At 36.3% G+C, this 17,353-nt stretch overlaps 1 protein-coding gene across 4 annotated transcripts in view; it reads right to left on the bottom strand.

Annotated features, from left to right (window-relative positions):
* Oseg1 (intraflagellar transport protein Oseg1) overlaps positions 1 to 17,353 on the bottom strand; it is a 796,421-nt gene that overhangs the window by 226,743 nt on the left and 552,325 nt on the right. For all 4 annotated transcript variants that reach the window (XM_090410292.1, XM_090410285.1, XM_090410300.1 and 1 more), the window contains exons 18-21: positions 13,511 to 13,682; positions 13,263 to 13,365; positions 8,316 to 8,456; positions 2,709 to 2,806 (exon numbers count right to left, since the gene is read on the bottom strand). In XM_090410292.1, coding sequence (XP_090266418.1) covers positions 2,709 to 2,806; positions 8,316 to 8,456; positions 13,263 to 13,365; positions 13,511 to 13,682 — 514 coding nt within the window. The remainder of the gene's footprint in view (positions 1 to 2,708; positions 2,807 to 8,315; positions 8,457 to 13,262; positions 13,366 to 13,510; positions 13,683 to 17,353) is intronic.

Genomic DNA, 17,353 nt, shown 5'->3' on the forward strand with positions numbered 1-17,353 from the left:
GTCACTGATATAAAGGAGGAAGAGTGTGAGTGAGAACACAGCCCCTGGGGCACTCCAGCATTGATGAGGAAATCTGATGATGACATGCAAGGAATGACCAGTGACGAAGCTGGCAATTCAACCACAGAGTGTAGAAGAGAGGCCATAAGATGGCAGCCTGTTCAAGAGGCCTCGGCGACAGACACAATCAAATGCCTTTGGAATATCAAGAGCGATAAAATGAGTTTCTCCCAATCTTTCCATGACCCTGTGTCCAAAGGTGGGTGAGATTAACTAGGAGGTCAGATGTAGAACGAGAATGGCAGAATCCATATTGGTGATCACTAATTAACTGTTGAATCTCCAGGTAATAAACTAGTTGGTTGTTGATAACCTTCTCCATCACTTTTGAAAGTACTGAGGTGAGAGCAGTGGATCATACTTAGAAGGCTGACTTTTGTTTCCCTTTTGGATACAGGCTGGATGTAGGCATGCTTCCATGATGCTATGCTGTTGGGTAGATGCCAGTAGAATATGATAGTTTATATAAGCAATACAGGATAGATGTCAATTCTGGAGGAGCAGAAGTCTTAAGCATACATGGAGGAATACCATGTGAAACAGAAGCCTTATTAGTATCAAGATTAATGAGGTTTCTTCTGATGTCCTTCTTACAAAATTTCAGAGGAGGTATGCAGTGGGAAGTTTGTGGAGGTAGGGAAAGTGATTTGTCTGCTCATCAAGACAGGAGTTGGAGGAAAAAAACTGAGGCCAAGAGGTCCAGCTTTTCCTTTGGTGAGGTTACCATGCTATCAGTATGCAAGAGAGGTGGCAATAGGGAAGTGCAGAAGTTACACCCAACAGCTGCAGCAAGGAACCAGAAGGAACCAAATACACATTCAGAAGGCCTTACTATCAGTTGAATAAGAGGTAATTTTATTGCATTTCATTCTTATGAAGTCTGCTTTGGAATCATTGATAACTTTTTTTTACATATTTCTGGTTGTTGTTGTTGTTGTGTAAGCTGAATGAGAAGCTGGAGATTTTAATTTAAACCACTGAACATACGCTGCATTTTTATAATGGAGCAGAGGCACATTTTTTTGAAAACCAAGGCTTAGATACAGATAAGGGTTTGTGATGGAGTGGGGAATGAAGGCTCTCATTCCAGTGAGGATTATTTCAGTTATTAGTCTATCTAGTGCAGGTATTTGCAATGAGAGAGCAAGAGCAGTAACAGAAAAGAAGCATAAAAATTCTGCAGGTCATCCCAGTTGGCACAATTATAGTGCTATAGTGTACAAGGCTGATATTGGATGGAAGGATGACAAACTAAAGAGAAGACCTGTGGTGCTCAATGTCTCTAACAAGTTCCTTTTTTTCTCACCATAAGGCTATGGTTTGTCTCCCCTATGAAGGCCAAATCACATGAGCATGGTATTCTATAGACTCGAGGGTGTTTGTAAAAGGGTGCTGTTGTTAGATCTGAGAAACCGTGAGTTGTTAGTTGTGATCTAAGTTGTGTTATTTGTGATCCAGTTGCAATCTAAGTTGTTAGATCTGAGAAAAAAGGAACTTGTTAGAGACATTGAGCACCACAGGACTTCTCTTTAGTTTGTCATCCTTCCATCCAATATCAGCCTTGTACACTATAGCACTATAATTGTGCCAAATGAGATGACCAGCAGAATTTTTTGAATGGTTTGAATTGTTATGATTCTTGAAAAGAGTAGCAATCCTATTAGATAGGATTGCCAACATATGGAATAGTGATCAAATCTCTGTATGTTCTGAGGGGTAGTTTGAAAGTAAAATCTTGTTAACTATAGAAACTGCTCAATTCTTGATGGTGTGAATAATGCCTAGCTTTTGAGAAGACTGGTAAAGGGATGAAGATAATATGCAGTGAGAGTAGGCTTACAATTTATTTCCAAAGTGACAGTATTATTGGTTTCTTCATGATAAGGACATCTAGGAAAGAGAATTTACCACCCTTTTCTAGTTCTAATACAAAAATAATCATAGGTTTAAGTGATTTGAGAAAATAAGGAAACAGTTGCAGACTTGGGATGTAATGTTTTCAAATAATGAAGATATTATCTGAATATCTTCTTAAAATGGTTGGTTTCAAAGTAGCTTGAAGACATTTTTCAAAATTCTCTATGAAGAGATCAGCTGATGGAGGAGATAAGGGGCTACCCATTTCTAGTCCACTGTTGTTTACAAGAAACATGGGTTTGCTCCAACTTTGGTGCAATGGCATTATTTTGCACTCTCTTTCAACTATTTTAAGATTCACCCTAATTTCAAAACTCGGTTCAAGGATGTAAAATCTTTTGCCTATGTCCTGTAAGTGACTGTATAATATAACTTTACTAGTCCTGCCTACTCAACAATAAATAATTCTCATTAAATTATTAAATGAACTGCCTATAACTTCCTCTGATATTGCTGGCCAATATCTTCTCATATTTCATGCTATTTCCTCCCTTATCAATTTTTTGATGGGGTTTCCATTATATTTTCCTCAATATATCAATTAACATTTTTATATGACATTTTTTATATTTCCATTTTATATATGGAAGCGAATATATTAATGAAGAAATGCTGAACATCATCACAAAGACAATGTATATGAATACAATAAATAAAAGTAATAATTTGGATATATCTTATGTTAATTTAAAATTTCTGTCAGGAAAATAAAGGAATTTAGGAATACTTACAATATATCTATGGATATTATGATAAACATAATAAATCTCGGCTTTACGTTGGTGCTCCCAAAATTTAGAAATCATCAGTTTCTGCTGGGTTTCATCTTCTATTAAAGGCAAACCATAATGATACAACACAAGATATGATTTTTTTCATGTATTTTAGAAATTATGAATTATTAAATAAACTGAAAACCATCTATCTGTTAGAAACAAACCACAAAACAAAATAAAATCTACAACTTTGTCATATTTTAAAAAATGTTATGGAAAAAAAAAAGAAAAAATATCAATATTGCTAAACAGAACAATTGGAAGATAGAAACAACAAACTGGGTGTCTGCAATCAGGAAAGTAGTGGAACAAACTTTAATGTCAAAGGACACATTAAAGATAATTCAAGAAAAAGGAGTATTAAATATTAGGAGAGAGAGAGAGATCTCTGTAAAAATGGAGGAACGGTATAGAGTGAAATGCAATTTAGTGAAGAAAGCTGTTAGGAGAGACAAATCGGATACAGAACACGATAAGTATATAAAATGATCAGAAACATCAACAAGGAATAGAGAACCATTAAAAATGAAATTGGTGAAATCTTGATGATCACAAAATAAATAAGAGAGAGATTGACAAGATGCAGCTCAGAGTTATATAAGACACAGGGAGATGATGAGGTCCAAAAGAAGTTAATTGATGAATTGAGGAAAATATCAGCACCTAGAACAGAGAGAGAAAGGATAAAAAAAAAACATCTGAACAACCATAAAAGCCCAAGAAATGATAAGATCACTGGAGAGATGTTGAAACATTTCTCCAGTGGCGAGGTAATCACAGATGAACTGTATCAGTTGTAACATAGCATGGGATGAAGGCAAAACACCAAAAGAATGGACAAGATCAATCCTAATACATATTCACAAAAAAGCAAGAAAAATGGGCTGCAAAAATTACAGCTCTAATGAGTCATGTGGAGAAAGTACTTTGATGATGATATTAATGGTGAGAATAAGGAAACTAATTAAAGAAAATCTGGAAGATGAGCAAGCAGGATTTATAAGAGACAGAAATACTGTGCATGAAATATTAATGTTAAGATTAATTATGAAAAAAATATCTACATAAAATAAAAATGTTTATACCTGCTTTGTTTATTTTCAGAAAGCATTTGACAGTATAGATCAGAAAGTAGCATGGTTGGACTTGAATCCTATGGAGTAGACAGGAACCAGATATGCCTCTTGCAGAACATCAATGACAATTCAGTGGCTGCTGTTAGAAACTGTGAAGAAATAGGAAGATGATTCTGGACAACAAAAGGCATGAAACAAGGAGATTCAATATCCCCAAGCATTTTTATGATGCTTTTGGAAACAACAATAGATGTCATAAAGGATAATATAAGGGGAATTTCAATTCAAGGTACAAAAATAAACAATTCGTGATTTGCAGATGACATAGCCATTACTGAAAAAGATGAAGAGGAACTAGAAAGAGCAGTGCTGCAGAGAGAAGAGGATGAAAAAACAACTAAAGGACAATGGACAAGAGCTGGAGAAGGTTAGGAACTTCACCTGCCTAGGGAGCAGCATGATGCACAATTGAGACTATAAAAAAGACATAAGATCTCAGATAACAAAAGTTAAAGTAAACCTACCGTCAGCAAACAAGATATGGAAAAGTAAATCAGTGAGCCTTCCCATAAAGATGAGACTGCTGTAAACATGCATAATCACAAATGCTCTCTATGGCAAATATTCTGCAAAAACTCTGTGAGACAAATGTTGGCTTTCAAACGAGCATGTCATAGAAAGTTTCAATGAATTGGATGAGTACAAAGGTGACAAATGAAGAACTGTATTGCAAAGTAAACTGCAAAGATAATTTAATACAGAAAATAATTCAAAGGAAATTGAAGTTCTTCATTCATATCTGCAGAATGGATAACAGTAGATAGATCAAAGCCTTCAGGCTTGGTACAATGTACAGTAATAAACAGAAATAAATAGAAGAGGATGGCTAAGGCAAGAGTGGGGCAATGATGTGAGAGTCATGTGGAAAGAGTTTGCAGGATCTGAGTGACCTTGCAATGGACAGAGAGAAATAGCTAAGAATGGTGAAACAAGCATTACATACCAACAGGCATTGGACCTATAGGCGAGGATGATGATGATAAAGCACACAAAGATTCCATAAGGAAAGATCACATACTGATGCTACATTTGTTATAAAGCAAATAACAGAAAAGCAATAGAATTTAACAAACCAATATTTATCTGTTTCATTGACTTAGAGAAGGCTTTCAACAGAAGCATATTACCAGATATCCTGAAAGTGTTGCATTAAGAAGGATACCATTGCAAATCATTGAAATTATCAAAGATATATACACAAAAAATCCCTATAAGGATTATTTGTGTATATATCTTTGCAGTTTATGAGCTACTTTTATGGATGAAATAATAACAGAATTTAAGAAACAGAAATTAAATGGAATAAAAATTAAAAAAGAAAATTTAAATTTGGTTAGATATGCAGATTATGTAGCATTACTTGAAAAAAATGAAGGTGATCTCCAACAGCAATTACTCAATCTCCACCAAGATATACAGCAATTTTAAACATGCAAATATTATTATTATTACTACTACACTCTTAAGGGAGAGGGTAAACATGGTAAGTTCATTCAACTGACAACATATTTATTGTACTCAAGCTTAAAATAATTAACACTCCCTACATTAACAACATGTTCTGGTAACGCATTCCATTTATTCACAATTCTTGATGCAACAAATCTTTTCCTCATACCTTTCTTCACCACACTCTTACATAACTTCCAGGGATGGCCTCTGGTTCTTCCCCTCTAATCATTCTACTCTTTTTATAATTCCCCTCAGGATTAATCCTATAAACTCCTCCTTACTTATTACATAAATATCTCTATTGTATCACCTGTTTTCCTCCTATCCACCAAACTCTGCAATCCACATTCCTTCAATCTCTCTCTTTCTCTCTCTATAGCCAACATTCCAGAGTCATTCTTCTCTGGAACCTCTCCAATATTTCCACATCACAATGAAATCCAGGTTACCAAATCTGAGCACAATAGTCCAAGTGAAGTGTGCTTAATTTTGTAAATTTAAAAGGTTTTTGCTTAATTATATGCTGTATTGTGCTGAAGCACAAAACAATGGCAGGCAATTTTAACATGTGTGATTCTGTTTGCAACAGTATGAATGCACTGTTGCATACATATGTGAAAAAGTTCATTGTTCTAGCTACTTTTTTGTTGGTGCTTACAATCAAGTTTGATGATTTTGTGATGGCTGAACACAAGGAACAGAGAGCGTGCATGAAATTTTGTTCACGTTTGGATAAAGATGCAGCTGAAACTATTGTTACACTTTGGCAAGTCTTTAAGGACAATGCTTTAAGTAAAATGCAGGTCTACGAGTGGTTTTCCCATTTCAAAAATGGGGACATATCAGTTGAAGATCAGCCATGATTTGGCCGACCTTCAACAAGCAGAAATGATGAAAACATCAAAAAGGTTTGCCAAGTAATCAACGAAGATTGTTGAAAGATGACTGAGCAAGTTTCTGAAGAGATGAATTTGACATGGAGTTTGTGCCAGCGAATTTTAACAGAGGATTTGCAAATGAAACGTGTATCTGCTAAATTTGTGCCTCGTTTGCTCACAGATGATTAAAAAAAAAATCATGTGAATGTTTACTGCGATTTGAGGAAGCAAGTCCTTACTGACCAGAAGCAGGTGACAGGTATGATATACGAGAAGACATGAGAGTTGCTAATGAAAAATCTCGTGAAAGGAAACCATCCACCATGATCCACAATGATGGGAGAGGAAGTTGGCAGTCTATGTTAAGAAGTTGGCCATGATGACATAAATGATTAAACTTTGGAAATATCAGAGCAAACACTTGAGTTTCTCCAAACTTTTCAATGTCCTGTGTCCAAAGGTGAGTGAGGTAGAGTAGGAGATCTGCTATGGAATGATAATGATGGGATCAATATTGCTAATGGCTAAATAATTGGTGAGTCTCCAAGTATTGAAACAGCTGACTGTTGATGATCTTTTCCATTATTTTTGAGAGTACTGAGTCAGAGCAATAAGACAATATCTTGATGGTTGGTTTCTACCTTCCTTTTTTGGAACTAGCAAGATAAAAGCTTGCTTCCAAACTATTGGACAGATGCCAGATGAATATGACAGCTTGAAGAGACAATAGAAGATGGGAGGGGTTCTGGATCAACTTTTAGTATAACTGTAGAAATGCCATCAGAGTCAGGAAACTTACTGTTATCAATTACTGTTATAATACTAAGTGTATTTTTGTGATGTCTCTCTGGCCAAATTTTAGAAGATCCATACTCTGAATGGTTCATAGAACAGTGAAGGGGAGGTGTGAATTGCCTTGTTCATCTATACAAGAGATGAAGTTAAAAAAAATTGATGAATGAGATCAGCCTTATCTTTAGAAGATGTTAACATTGTACAATCAGGATGTGTAAGAGATGGAAATATGGAAAGACAGAAGTTGCATCCCACAGCATTGGCGAGTAGCAAGAAGGCTCAACTTCCATTTGAACAAGAGACAAGTTCAGGGCATTTGGCCCATATAAAATCTTTTTTTTTCCCCCTCCAGTCATGAAAAGACTGGAGTTTTTGACTTGAACTATTGTGCACACATATATGCTGAATTATTAGCTTGAACTGCATTGATAGAATTGCTGCAGAACCAGAGTTTGGATAATGGTTGAGGATTTTAACTAGAGTGGGGAATAAAGGCATTCATTCCAGCCAGAATAATTTCAGTTATTAAATCTTAACAAGTATAAGCACTATGAAAGGGAAAGCAATAATCACACTATGGAAAACAGACACAGAAATCTGAAAGGTTATATCAAGTGGCACTACTGTAGTGCCAACTGGATGCAAGGCTGAATAAAGTAGGGAGAAGGATGATCTATAGGAATGGACAAGGTTATGATTAGAGTAGCCAAGAGAGACAGCATCAATGTGTATTTGGAGGAAGAACTTGTTAAGAAAAGGTCCAGGGTTTTGGGAGAATGATAAAGATTATCTATCAATGATTTGCATTAGATTATTACGACAGCAAACAATTCAGTTCATATTCCAGCTTACTCTGTGAATGGAAGCCAGTCAGAATTGTAGATGTTGAAACTCCAAGGAAAATTATAACTGTTTTGGTGATTAGACTTGATGTGATCAAATTTCTGAGAGAGAAATATTCAGAAAGGTCAGTATAAACATCAGTATTAAGAAAGCGGTAATGAAGGCAACAAAATGAGATAAGGAAATCTTAAGTCAAAGCACATATAAACAAGAGTCCAGTCTGATCATCTTTGACATGGGATATCAGACCTCATAAGTTCTGCCTGTCTTTCAAAAAGCATCATGCATGATGTAATGTGGAAAGTCGTCCACAGAGGATGCAACTTGAGATTCAGGGATTCTTTTTAAAAATATATATATAATATTTTATGCATTATAAAACATGAAATTTTATAGTTCTGAATTATAATTAAAGTAGTTTTATTATAGGAGTAAAAAAATGAAAAACAGCAGCTTGCCTTTTGCAATGTCAAGACACTGAACAGATAGCATCCAATAATAATATCCCGCATCATTAAATCTGTTTTCATTTACTGCATTATGAGTCAATTCTTCTAGTACTCTTAATGCCTCATCTTGCCGACCAGCTTTATGAAAAGCTAGGGGGAAAAAAAAGGATTATGTGCTATATAAATTTGAAAATTTGTTGCTATAAAAGTTTTTTATTTCAGATATCTTTGGGGAAAAAAAATAAATAATAAAAAAAAATAATAATAATAGCGCCTCCTTAGCGCAATTGGAAGAACGACACGACGGTACATTGCACCCTTCATTTGGAATAGGCTGAGGTTCGATTCTCGTCGCGACAGAAGGAATCTTTATCTGGACGATTTCAATCGAAGGTGAGTTAGCCGATCTCATATGGAGGTAGCAGGGTTTTTTCTCCTGGAAATTCGGGTTTTTCATCCCGAATACAGACAAATCGGCCCTTCAGAACACACGCAATTTACAGACAAAAAATACTGGTGGTGATGGGCAGTAGATGGCGTTGATTCGTAGTAGAGGTTCGGTGTAGTGGTTGAAACAGTTGTAGGTGTCCTCCTGCGATGAGTCTTCGGACTCCTTGGAGGTGTCAGGAATAATAATAAATAAATCAGCTAATGCCTTTTATTCCCTTATTGGGAGTAGGTGAGATCATTTTAGTCCTATCTAACTTTTTTGACAGTAACATAATTTATTTAATTATATAATTAAATAAAATATAATTATATATTTTAATACATAATATTAAAGAATATTAAAACAAGATCTATTTTTTTAAGAAGTGAAATACTGTATTAATATACTTAGATCATACCATTTGTGGAGTGAGCTGGCCACTCTGAAATTAAGATATATATTTACAAAGAATTTTGCAACAGTTGCCTTTTCCATGTCTCTCTGTCTGTATACATATAAGTTTCCTCTCAATGACAAGACTCAAACTGCAATTTATTAGTATGTGCCAGACACAAAATCAACTTGCATAATTTAATATCTGATGCTGCATTATGTAATCCTTTGAATAGCTTCTTTTTTTTTTCATTTCTTGGGGAGTTTCATGCATACATATTAATTTAGGTTAGATTGCATTTTAAAAAGCAACTACAGTTCCAGAAATGTCTCTCGTGCTTATTATCATCATCATCATCACCATCAATAGATCTCCAAGAATCCAAAGACTCAATGTGGGAAGTTCCTCTGTCACATGCATAAAGCTCATCATACCATGTCTTAAATGCACTCAACATTCTCTGCAGTAACTACATTCTCAGGCAATGCATTCCAGTTATTCACCACTCTTCATACATAAAATCTGCTTCTCATTTCTTTGCTCACACCCTCCTTATACAACTTTCAGAGATCACCTCTTGTTCTCTCCTCCGTCTCATATCATGCTCTTAAAACTCTCTTTCATGTTAGCCTGATTAAATAAAAAATAAGAAAAAGCCCTTACCAATTTATACGAGGGTGACCTGAAATGTTCTCGGCCTCGACCATAGATGGCAACCTTATCGGCAAGATTTTTTTTTTTCTAAGTTGGTACATCTGTCATAAGCATCCATGTGAAATTGCAAGTCATTCTATCAAGTAGTTTGTTTTATACAGCTGTCTGAAGCAAAAATGTTGTCTGTATTATCCCCTGAACTGGATAAAATTGAGTATTGAAGTTATGAAAGTCTTTGCAAAATAAGGTTTAACGCCAAAAGAAATTCATTCGAAGTTCATAAAAGTTTATGGGAACACTTCTTTGTTTTCAACTATTAAGAAATGGGCTGTTGAGTTTAAATGTGGTGGTACCAGCCTTGAAGATGATCCACATGAAGGGCATCCAAAAAGTGTAATAACAACACCAATAATCGTTGATCAAGTGCACGATATGGTATTGGATGACTGTGAGTCAAAATGCATGAAATTTCTGAGAGTATAGGCATTTCAAAAGAACTTGTAGGAAATATTTTGAATGAAGAATTGCATATGAAAAAGTTCTGCGCAAGATGGGTGCCATGCTTGCTCATAGCAGATCAAAAACACACTCGCATGAAAATCTGAACACTGCTTGGAACGTTTTAACAAGAATAAAACTGATTTTGTGCATTGATTTATTACTATGGATGAAACTTGGATTCATCATTACACACCAGAATCCAAACAGCAGTCAAAACAGTGGACAGAAGCCATTGTTCAGCACCAAAGAAAACAAAGTCGGTTCCATCAATAGGAAAGGTCATGGCATCGGTGTTGTGGGATGCTAAAGGCATTTTGTTTATTAATTATCTTGAAAGGGAATATTATTCTGATCTTTTAACCAGATTAGATGAAAAAATTCGTGAGAAAAGACCCAGTTTGCAGAAGAAAAAAATCATCTTTCATCAGGATAAAGCACCTGTCCACAAATGTGTTTTGGCAATGGGAAAAGAAAATTAAGGGATCTGCACTATGAATTGTTGGGACACCCACCCTATTCCCCAGATTTGGCTCCCTCTGACTGCTATCTCTTCCCAAAACTAAAACTCTTCCTTGCTCATCAGCATTTTTCTTCGAATCAAGAGGTGATTGCAGCTGTAGAGGGGTATTTTGCAAAACTTACTGAGAACCACTACAGGGAGAGGATAATGGTGGTGGAACATCACTGGAATAATGTATTAGTCCTAAGGGAGATTATGTTGAAAAATAAAAATAATTTTGAAATTATACAACTGATTTTTCATTGTTAGGCCGAGAACATTTCAGACCCCGTAAGTCTCTTTCATGTTCCCCTTCTCCTCCTTCTATCCACTAGACTCTGTAAATTGCATTTTTTTCCCAACCTTTCTTCACACTCAACATTCCAGGGACCAGAAACCATCTTAGTCAATCACTCTGGATCCTTTCCAGTAGCTCTTAATCTTTTTTGAAAGCCAGGTGGCCAGATCTGTGCACATTAGTTCATATATCTCCTAATCAAGGCATTGTACAATAAAACCATAATCTCCTTACTTCTAGTCCTCTGCATTGCAGCCAGAATCCATTTTACTCTTTTCACCTTTTCATCAGTGTCCCTCTAAGTTTTAGGTCCTTATCCTCTCCCACACCCACCCTATAATCTCTTATTTCTTCTACCTCATTCAGCATATCCCCAATAACTGTATACTCTGCATCTCACCTCTGTTTCTGAATTTTAGAACCTCACATTTTGCAACAATTACAACCACACACCTATGCACATCAGTCTATTCAAGTCTTCTTATAAAACTACAAAAAACTAGCTGGCTCTCATATGCCAAGCTCTGTCTACTTCCTCAGAAGGGAGATCCCCCCCCCCCTCACACACCAATCTAAGAATAACAGCAGATTATGTGCCGACAACAGAGTAACAGTGATGTGTACCACCCCCACATTTTGTTGTTGTTGTTGTCGGCAAAGTCGTGTGTCACAGACCTATGACTGACACACACACACACACACACACACACACACACACACACACACACACACACACACACACACACACACACAAAGGCTAGAATTGACACACAAAGACCTTCAGCACGTAGTGAAAGCAGTCTCACTAACTGAAATACCAAAGGAGTCGCTCTTTCAAAATGCTTAACCGACCCTCGAGGTCGGTTAAGCTGAGGTTGAAACAATGGAGCGTTTTCTTGGCAGCTTCAAGAATATCAGTGCCTTTTGTCGTTCCCTTCATAGATACGAGCACTAGCAGTTCTTCTGTCAAAGTGAATTGTTGATCAATGCCATGGACAAAGATAGCCAATTGTGCTGTTTCCTTCACATCTGTTCTCTCATCTAAAGCAAGTGAATATGACATAAATTCAGACGACCGTTTTTTTTTTTAAAGTTCCTTCAATGTCATTGGCAAGTTCTTCAACATGTTGTGCTACAGTTACCCCAGACAAACTTGGTTTTTTAAACACTTATTTGGTCACAGAATATCCCCAGCAGTGATGAGACACTCTTTCACAAACTCACTGTCCAAAAAGGATTTTGGTTTTTTAACAATTTTTTCAGCTATTACATAACTTATTTTGACGCATGCTTCGCTCTCTTCCCTCTGCCTTTTAAACATACCCTGCTGGCGTTTTAAATCAATTTGGAGACGGTTCACTTTGTCCACACGAAGCCGCCCTTGAAGGTGATCGAAATTAGATGCATGCTTTGTCTCATGGTGTATTCTTTTGATACTGACACTGACTCACAACAAATTAAACACACTGGCTTATCATCAATCGGCACAGAAAAGTACAAATTGTTCCACTTGTCATTAAAAAACCTCACAAGAATCACTTGATTTATGCTTTTTACTCATAGTGATGGAAAGTGAACCCAAAAATTATTCAAAATGGCCGTGTAACAGTTATTATCCACTGAGTATGTCTCACACTAATGAAAAAAGTCTGGCAATATAAAACCACAATAGGCTATTGCTGACACGACGAACCTGCATGCACTTATACATGAATATCACACTGTTTATGACTGACTGACTGTGGATGAGATCCTCTTGTATTTATATGAAAATAATGAAGTATCGAGAACCTTCGAGATGTATCTGGAAGGCACTAGCAGTGCACTTAAACGAACTACTGCTTCAGCCATCTACCTGCGACATTAGTACTACTACTTAAGTACCACTTGGCACTGGTAGATGGCTGAAGAAGCATGTCTATTTAATATTTATTTTTATAGGATTTTATGTAAATTATCAAATGCACAGTGTTCCTTGTGAATCTGGAAAGCATCTTACAATTCTAGATACCACAGTATAGCTTAGTGGCCCACGGGTCATGCATTAGACACTACTATTATATTTATCAGTCTGGTTATTCCCATTTTCATAAAGACAATCCATGCTACACAAATACCCAAATTAATTAACTGAGATTATCTAACCAGATACAAAAGGTATGCAGTTATATAAAGTTTACCTTTCTGGGCTTCAACAAAATGATCGTTTTCTGCTAGCCAATTAGCATAAGGGACATAAACTTCTTCTCTAAATTCTGGATGCTGATTACATAACAGAAATGCCTATAAAAGAGTAATGTATTAATATTTCAGAGTGATCATATGTTTAAAATATGTGAGGGGAAAATAAATAAATAAATAAATAAAAATAAAATAAAATAAATGAGGGAAAATAAGTGAGGGGAAAACATGAAACTAATAATCTTACTTCTTCCCACTGTTTGGCTTCCACAAACAGCTTCACCAAAGCTTCCAGATCTCCCATTTTTCGATATATATCAGCAGAATTTTGATACTGTTTATGCTTTCTGAGATACTCTGCTGTCATAGCTAAGGCAGTGTGATCAGCTTTATCCAATTTTCTTCCAACTTCAATCAACCTAAATAATTAATAGGTATAATCAGTTTGTTTTAAGGTTGTTTTTTCCCCTTTTAATTACTTTTTTAATTGGAGCAAATTGATTTTTGCTCCAATGTTAATAACATTGCACAAGATTGAAAAAATACATCTGAATAATAAAACAAAGAATAAAAACTACATATAGAATAAACTATTATTATTATTATTATACAGGCACCTCCATAGAATCAGAAGATTAATTGAAGGAGATCCATTATTCATTCAATACTTATCATACTTCGTGTGTTGAGGCTTTAGTGCTGCTGTGAAGAATTCAGGTTTAATGGAATATTATCAGCATTGAGAAAGGATTAAAACTAATTTTAATGCTTCCAATATTTCGTCTAAGTAACAGAGACATCTTCAGGGATTACAAAAAACTTTTTGTAACAACACACAAATACAACACAACAGTGAGTGAAACTAAAGTCCTAACTAGGTGGTGTGCCCTCTATGGGCATTTGCAAGTGGCCTAGGATGTAAAGAAGGATCTCTGATAATTAATGTTTCCCAAATTTTGGGAAGCAACCATATTTGTTTAAATTAGGTTGATTCCTGAGTGCAGATGCAGATTCAAAAAACAGTCTTTCTTTTTTGAATTTACTATGGTGGAGAATGGTGTTTTTTTTCCAGGAGACTCTGTGGGTTGTATCCAAAACGTGGTCTGCAAGGCCAGATTGACCATAATCGTGATTGCAGATGTATGACTTATGTTCTTCTAACCAGATGGTTGCTGATCTGCCTGTCTGTCCGAAGTAAGCCAGCTTACAGGAACAAGGTACTCTATATATACTCCAGGCACTGAGAGAGGAGGCAGCTGATCTTTGGTGGAACGGATAGGGATAGTAAGTTTACGGTGGGGGCTTAAATGCTGTATGGAGGTGTACTTTTTTTTAACAACCTGGCTATTTTTTCTGATGTGCCACAGATGTACGATATGATGATGCATTTCTGAAGTCATTCTGAAGAGATGGTTGGGGAATGGGAAAGGAATTTTTTTTTAATTCTGTAATCACTGTAGCCATTGGAAAAGAAGGTATTGTGTATGTGTTACATCCTAGGCTACCTGCAAACGCCCATAGATGGCGCACTACCTAGAACAGGATTTTAGTTTCACTCACTTGTTTTACTTATCATTGTATTGTATTGTATTTGTGTGTGTTGTTACAAAAAATTATTTGTAATCCCTGAAGATGTCTCTGTGACTGAGACAAAATATTGGAAGCATTAAAATTAGTTTTAATCCTTTCTCAGTGCTCATTATATTCCATTAAACCTCCAATATGAACTTATCATACTTCTTACTCAATCAATGATGAAGCACTCACAACCTCCTCAGTAACCTACTGGACCTCATACACCACCCTACAAGCAAACAAATCGAGTCCTTAACACCCTTGCTAACCACACAAACAATACAAACAGTATTGAAAAAAAGTCATGTCAATCTGTAAAACCCCTTTAATAACTTATATGCATCTATCACATGTCCCCCCCTTTTTTTTTTTCTTTTTTTTTTGCCTATCAGCTAATTTTTGATGCCAACAAATGGTCGATCTGTTTTCACAGGGAGCATTCCATAGACAAGCCACAATCTTTGTCACTTACCTCCCCTCTCCACCACTTCTTCATCCACACAATATCCAGAGGTCTAGATGTGGCCTTATTAAAGCCTTATACAGGAGAACAATAACCTCTTTATGCCTGCCTGTTTGTATGTTCTACAACACCATGCAATCTGATGTGCTGTTTTGGTTACCTTCACAATATGCTCTCTAAAATTCACCCCCTTGTCCACAATCACCCTCAATGTCCCTGCCTCAAGTTCCTGGCCAAATCAGTTTCTGCAGTTCACTTCCATCAATATAGTACACCATTTGTGATCTCTTTTTCCAAAAGAAGATCATCAAAGTGCATCACCTTACACTTGGTCACATTAAACTGGTAGCCATTTGTCCATACTGCTAGTCAATTTAAATATTCCTGAAGGACTCCACATCATCTTCATTTATCATCACTTGTCCCAGTTTAGCATCATTTTCATTGGCAAACAACTGAATATCTCCTGTCAAATCATTTCCTATATCACTGATGTACAAATTAAACAACAGAGGACCAAGTACTGAGCTATGTGGTACACCACTGGTCATTTGCATTCTCCTGGACTCAACTCCTCAATAAACCACTCTTTGATATCTGGATATCTGTACATCACCCATCCTCTAATCCAAATCACCAGATTCATATTCATACCCCATTCACCGTAATTTATGCAATAGAGTTCTATGTGGAATCTTGTCAAATTCTTTTGCAAAGTCTAGCAATATCTGTAAGTAGCCATTTCCCTTATGCAACTTCATTGTCACTTTATTATAAACAGTATGCAAATTACTAAGGTGAGACCCACCCTTCACAAAACCATGTTGTCCCTTGTAAAGTATCACATTTCTATCCACCCAATCCTGAATTCTGTCTTTCAATCTTAACTTCACTCTTGAGATGCTGAATGGCCTATAATTTGTTACGTCTGTCTTGCAGCCTCTTTTGTACTATTTTGTCCTATTTTCACTCTGCTTTCACCTTCCCAGAACTGAGGCTTAAATTATACAGCTTGGTCAGAGAAGCTGATAATTCCTTTGCACGTTCTCATAATATACAGGCCATCTAGTCCCATGGCTGTGTTTGCATTGAGGTTCAGCAATATTTAAAACACCTCCATTTCTTCAACCTCAGTTCTCCTATTAGTCAATGGCACGTCTGGCATTGAAATGCCACCACCTAGTTGGTACATTAATTCAAATAATTAAATTAATGTCTCCTATTAGTCAATGGCACGTCTGGCATTGCAATGCCACCACCTAGTTGGTACATTAATTCAAATAATTAAATTAATGAGTGAGCAAAATGCTCACTTATTAATTCAATTATTTAATTTGCTTCTGTCACCTCCCACCATCAGTACCTTTTTTATTCATCCTTCCACAGTCATTCTTCCTTTTATGAGTACTTACTACACAGCCCAAGAACTCTTTAGGATTTCTTTTGGCCTCATCAGCTAGTTTTCTCTCATAATTGGCTTTGGTATTCTGTACCATACAGGTCACCTTTCTTGTCAGTGCCTTGAACTGCTCATTGGCATGCTGATCACCTTTTTCTTTATATTCCTTTCTCAACTTTTTCTTTGTCTGCAACTCCTGCTTAATGATGTTATCATCCATCTGACTTCTAACTTTATTCTTCTGACTTAAGATAGACATTCTAATACTGCTTTCTTCAAACACTCCTTGACCATCTTCCAAGCACCATCAACAGCCGGCAAAGGCTACTAATGGCTCAGTTAAGTAAGTTTGAGCACGGTTAGTAGTTAGAAGGGAGCCAATCGTTCGATGCTGTTGGCACACTCTCCCTCGATGAGTCTTTGGACTCCCTGGAGGTGTCAAATAATAATAATAATAATCAACATCTCTCCCTCCAAATTCTTATGCCATGCCACTGCTGAAAGCTGACTCCCTTCTTAACAGAAACTTCTATGCCTGGCAATCTTCCAGGTCACAACTACATGATCACCTTCCCCAAGTGTAGGCAGCATAGCTAGACTGGTCAGGTTCTTTGATGCTATGATCATATCCAGCACTCTCAATCCTCATGTCT

This window comes from Typopeltis vanoorti, chromosome 2 (genome assembly GCF_054136105.1).
Source record: "Typopeltis vanoorti isolate ZY-2024b chromosome 2, IOZ_Tvanoo_1.0, whole genome shotgun sequence".
NCBI lineage: Eukaryota > Metazoa > Arthropoda > Arachnida > Uropygi > Thelyphonidae > Typopeltis > Typopeltis vanoorti.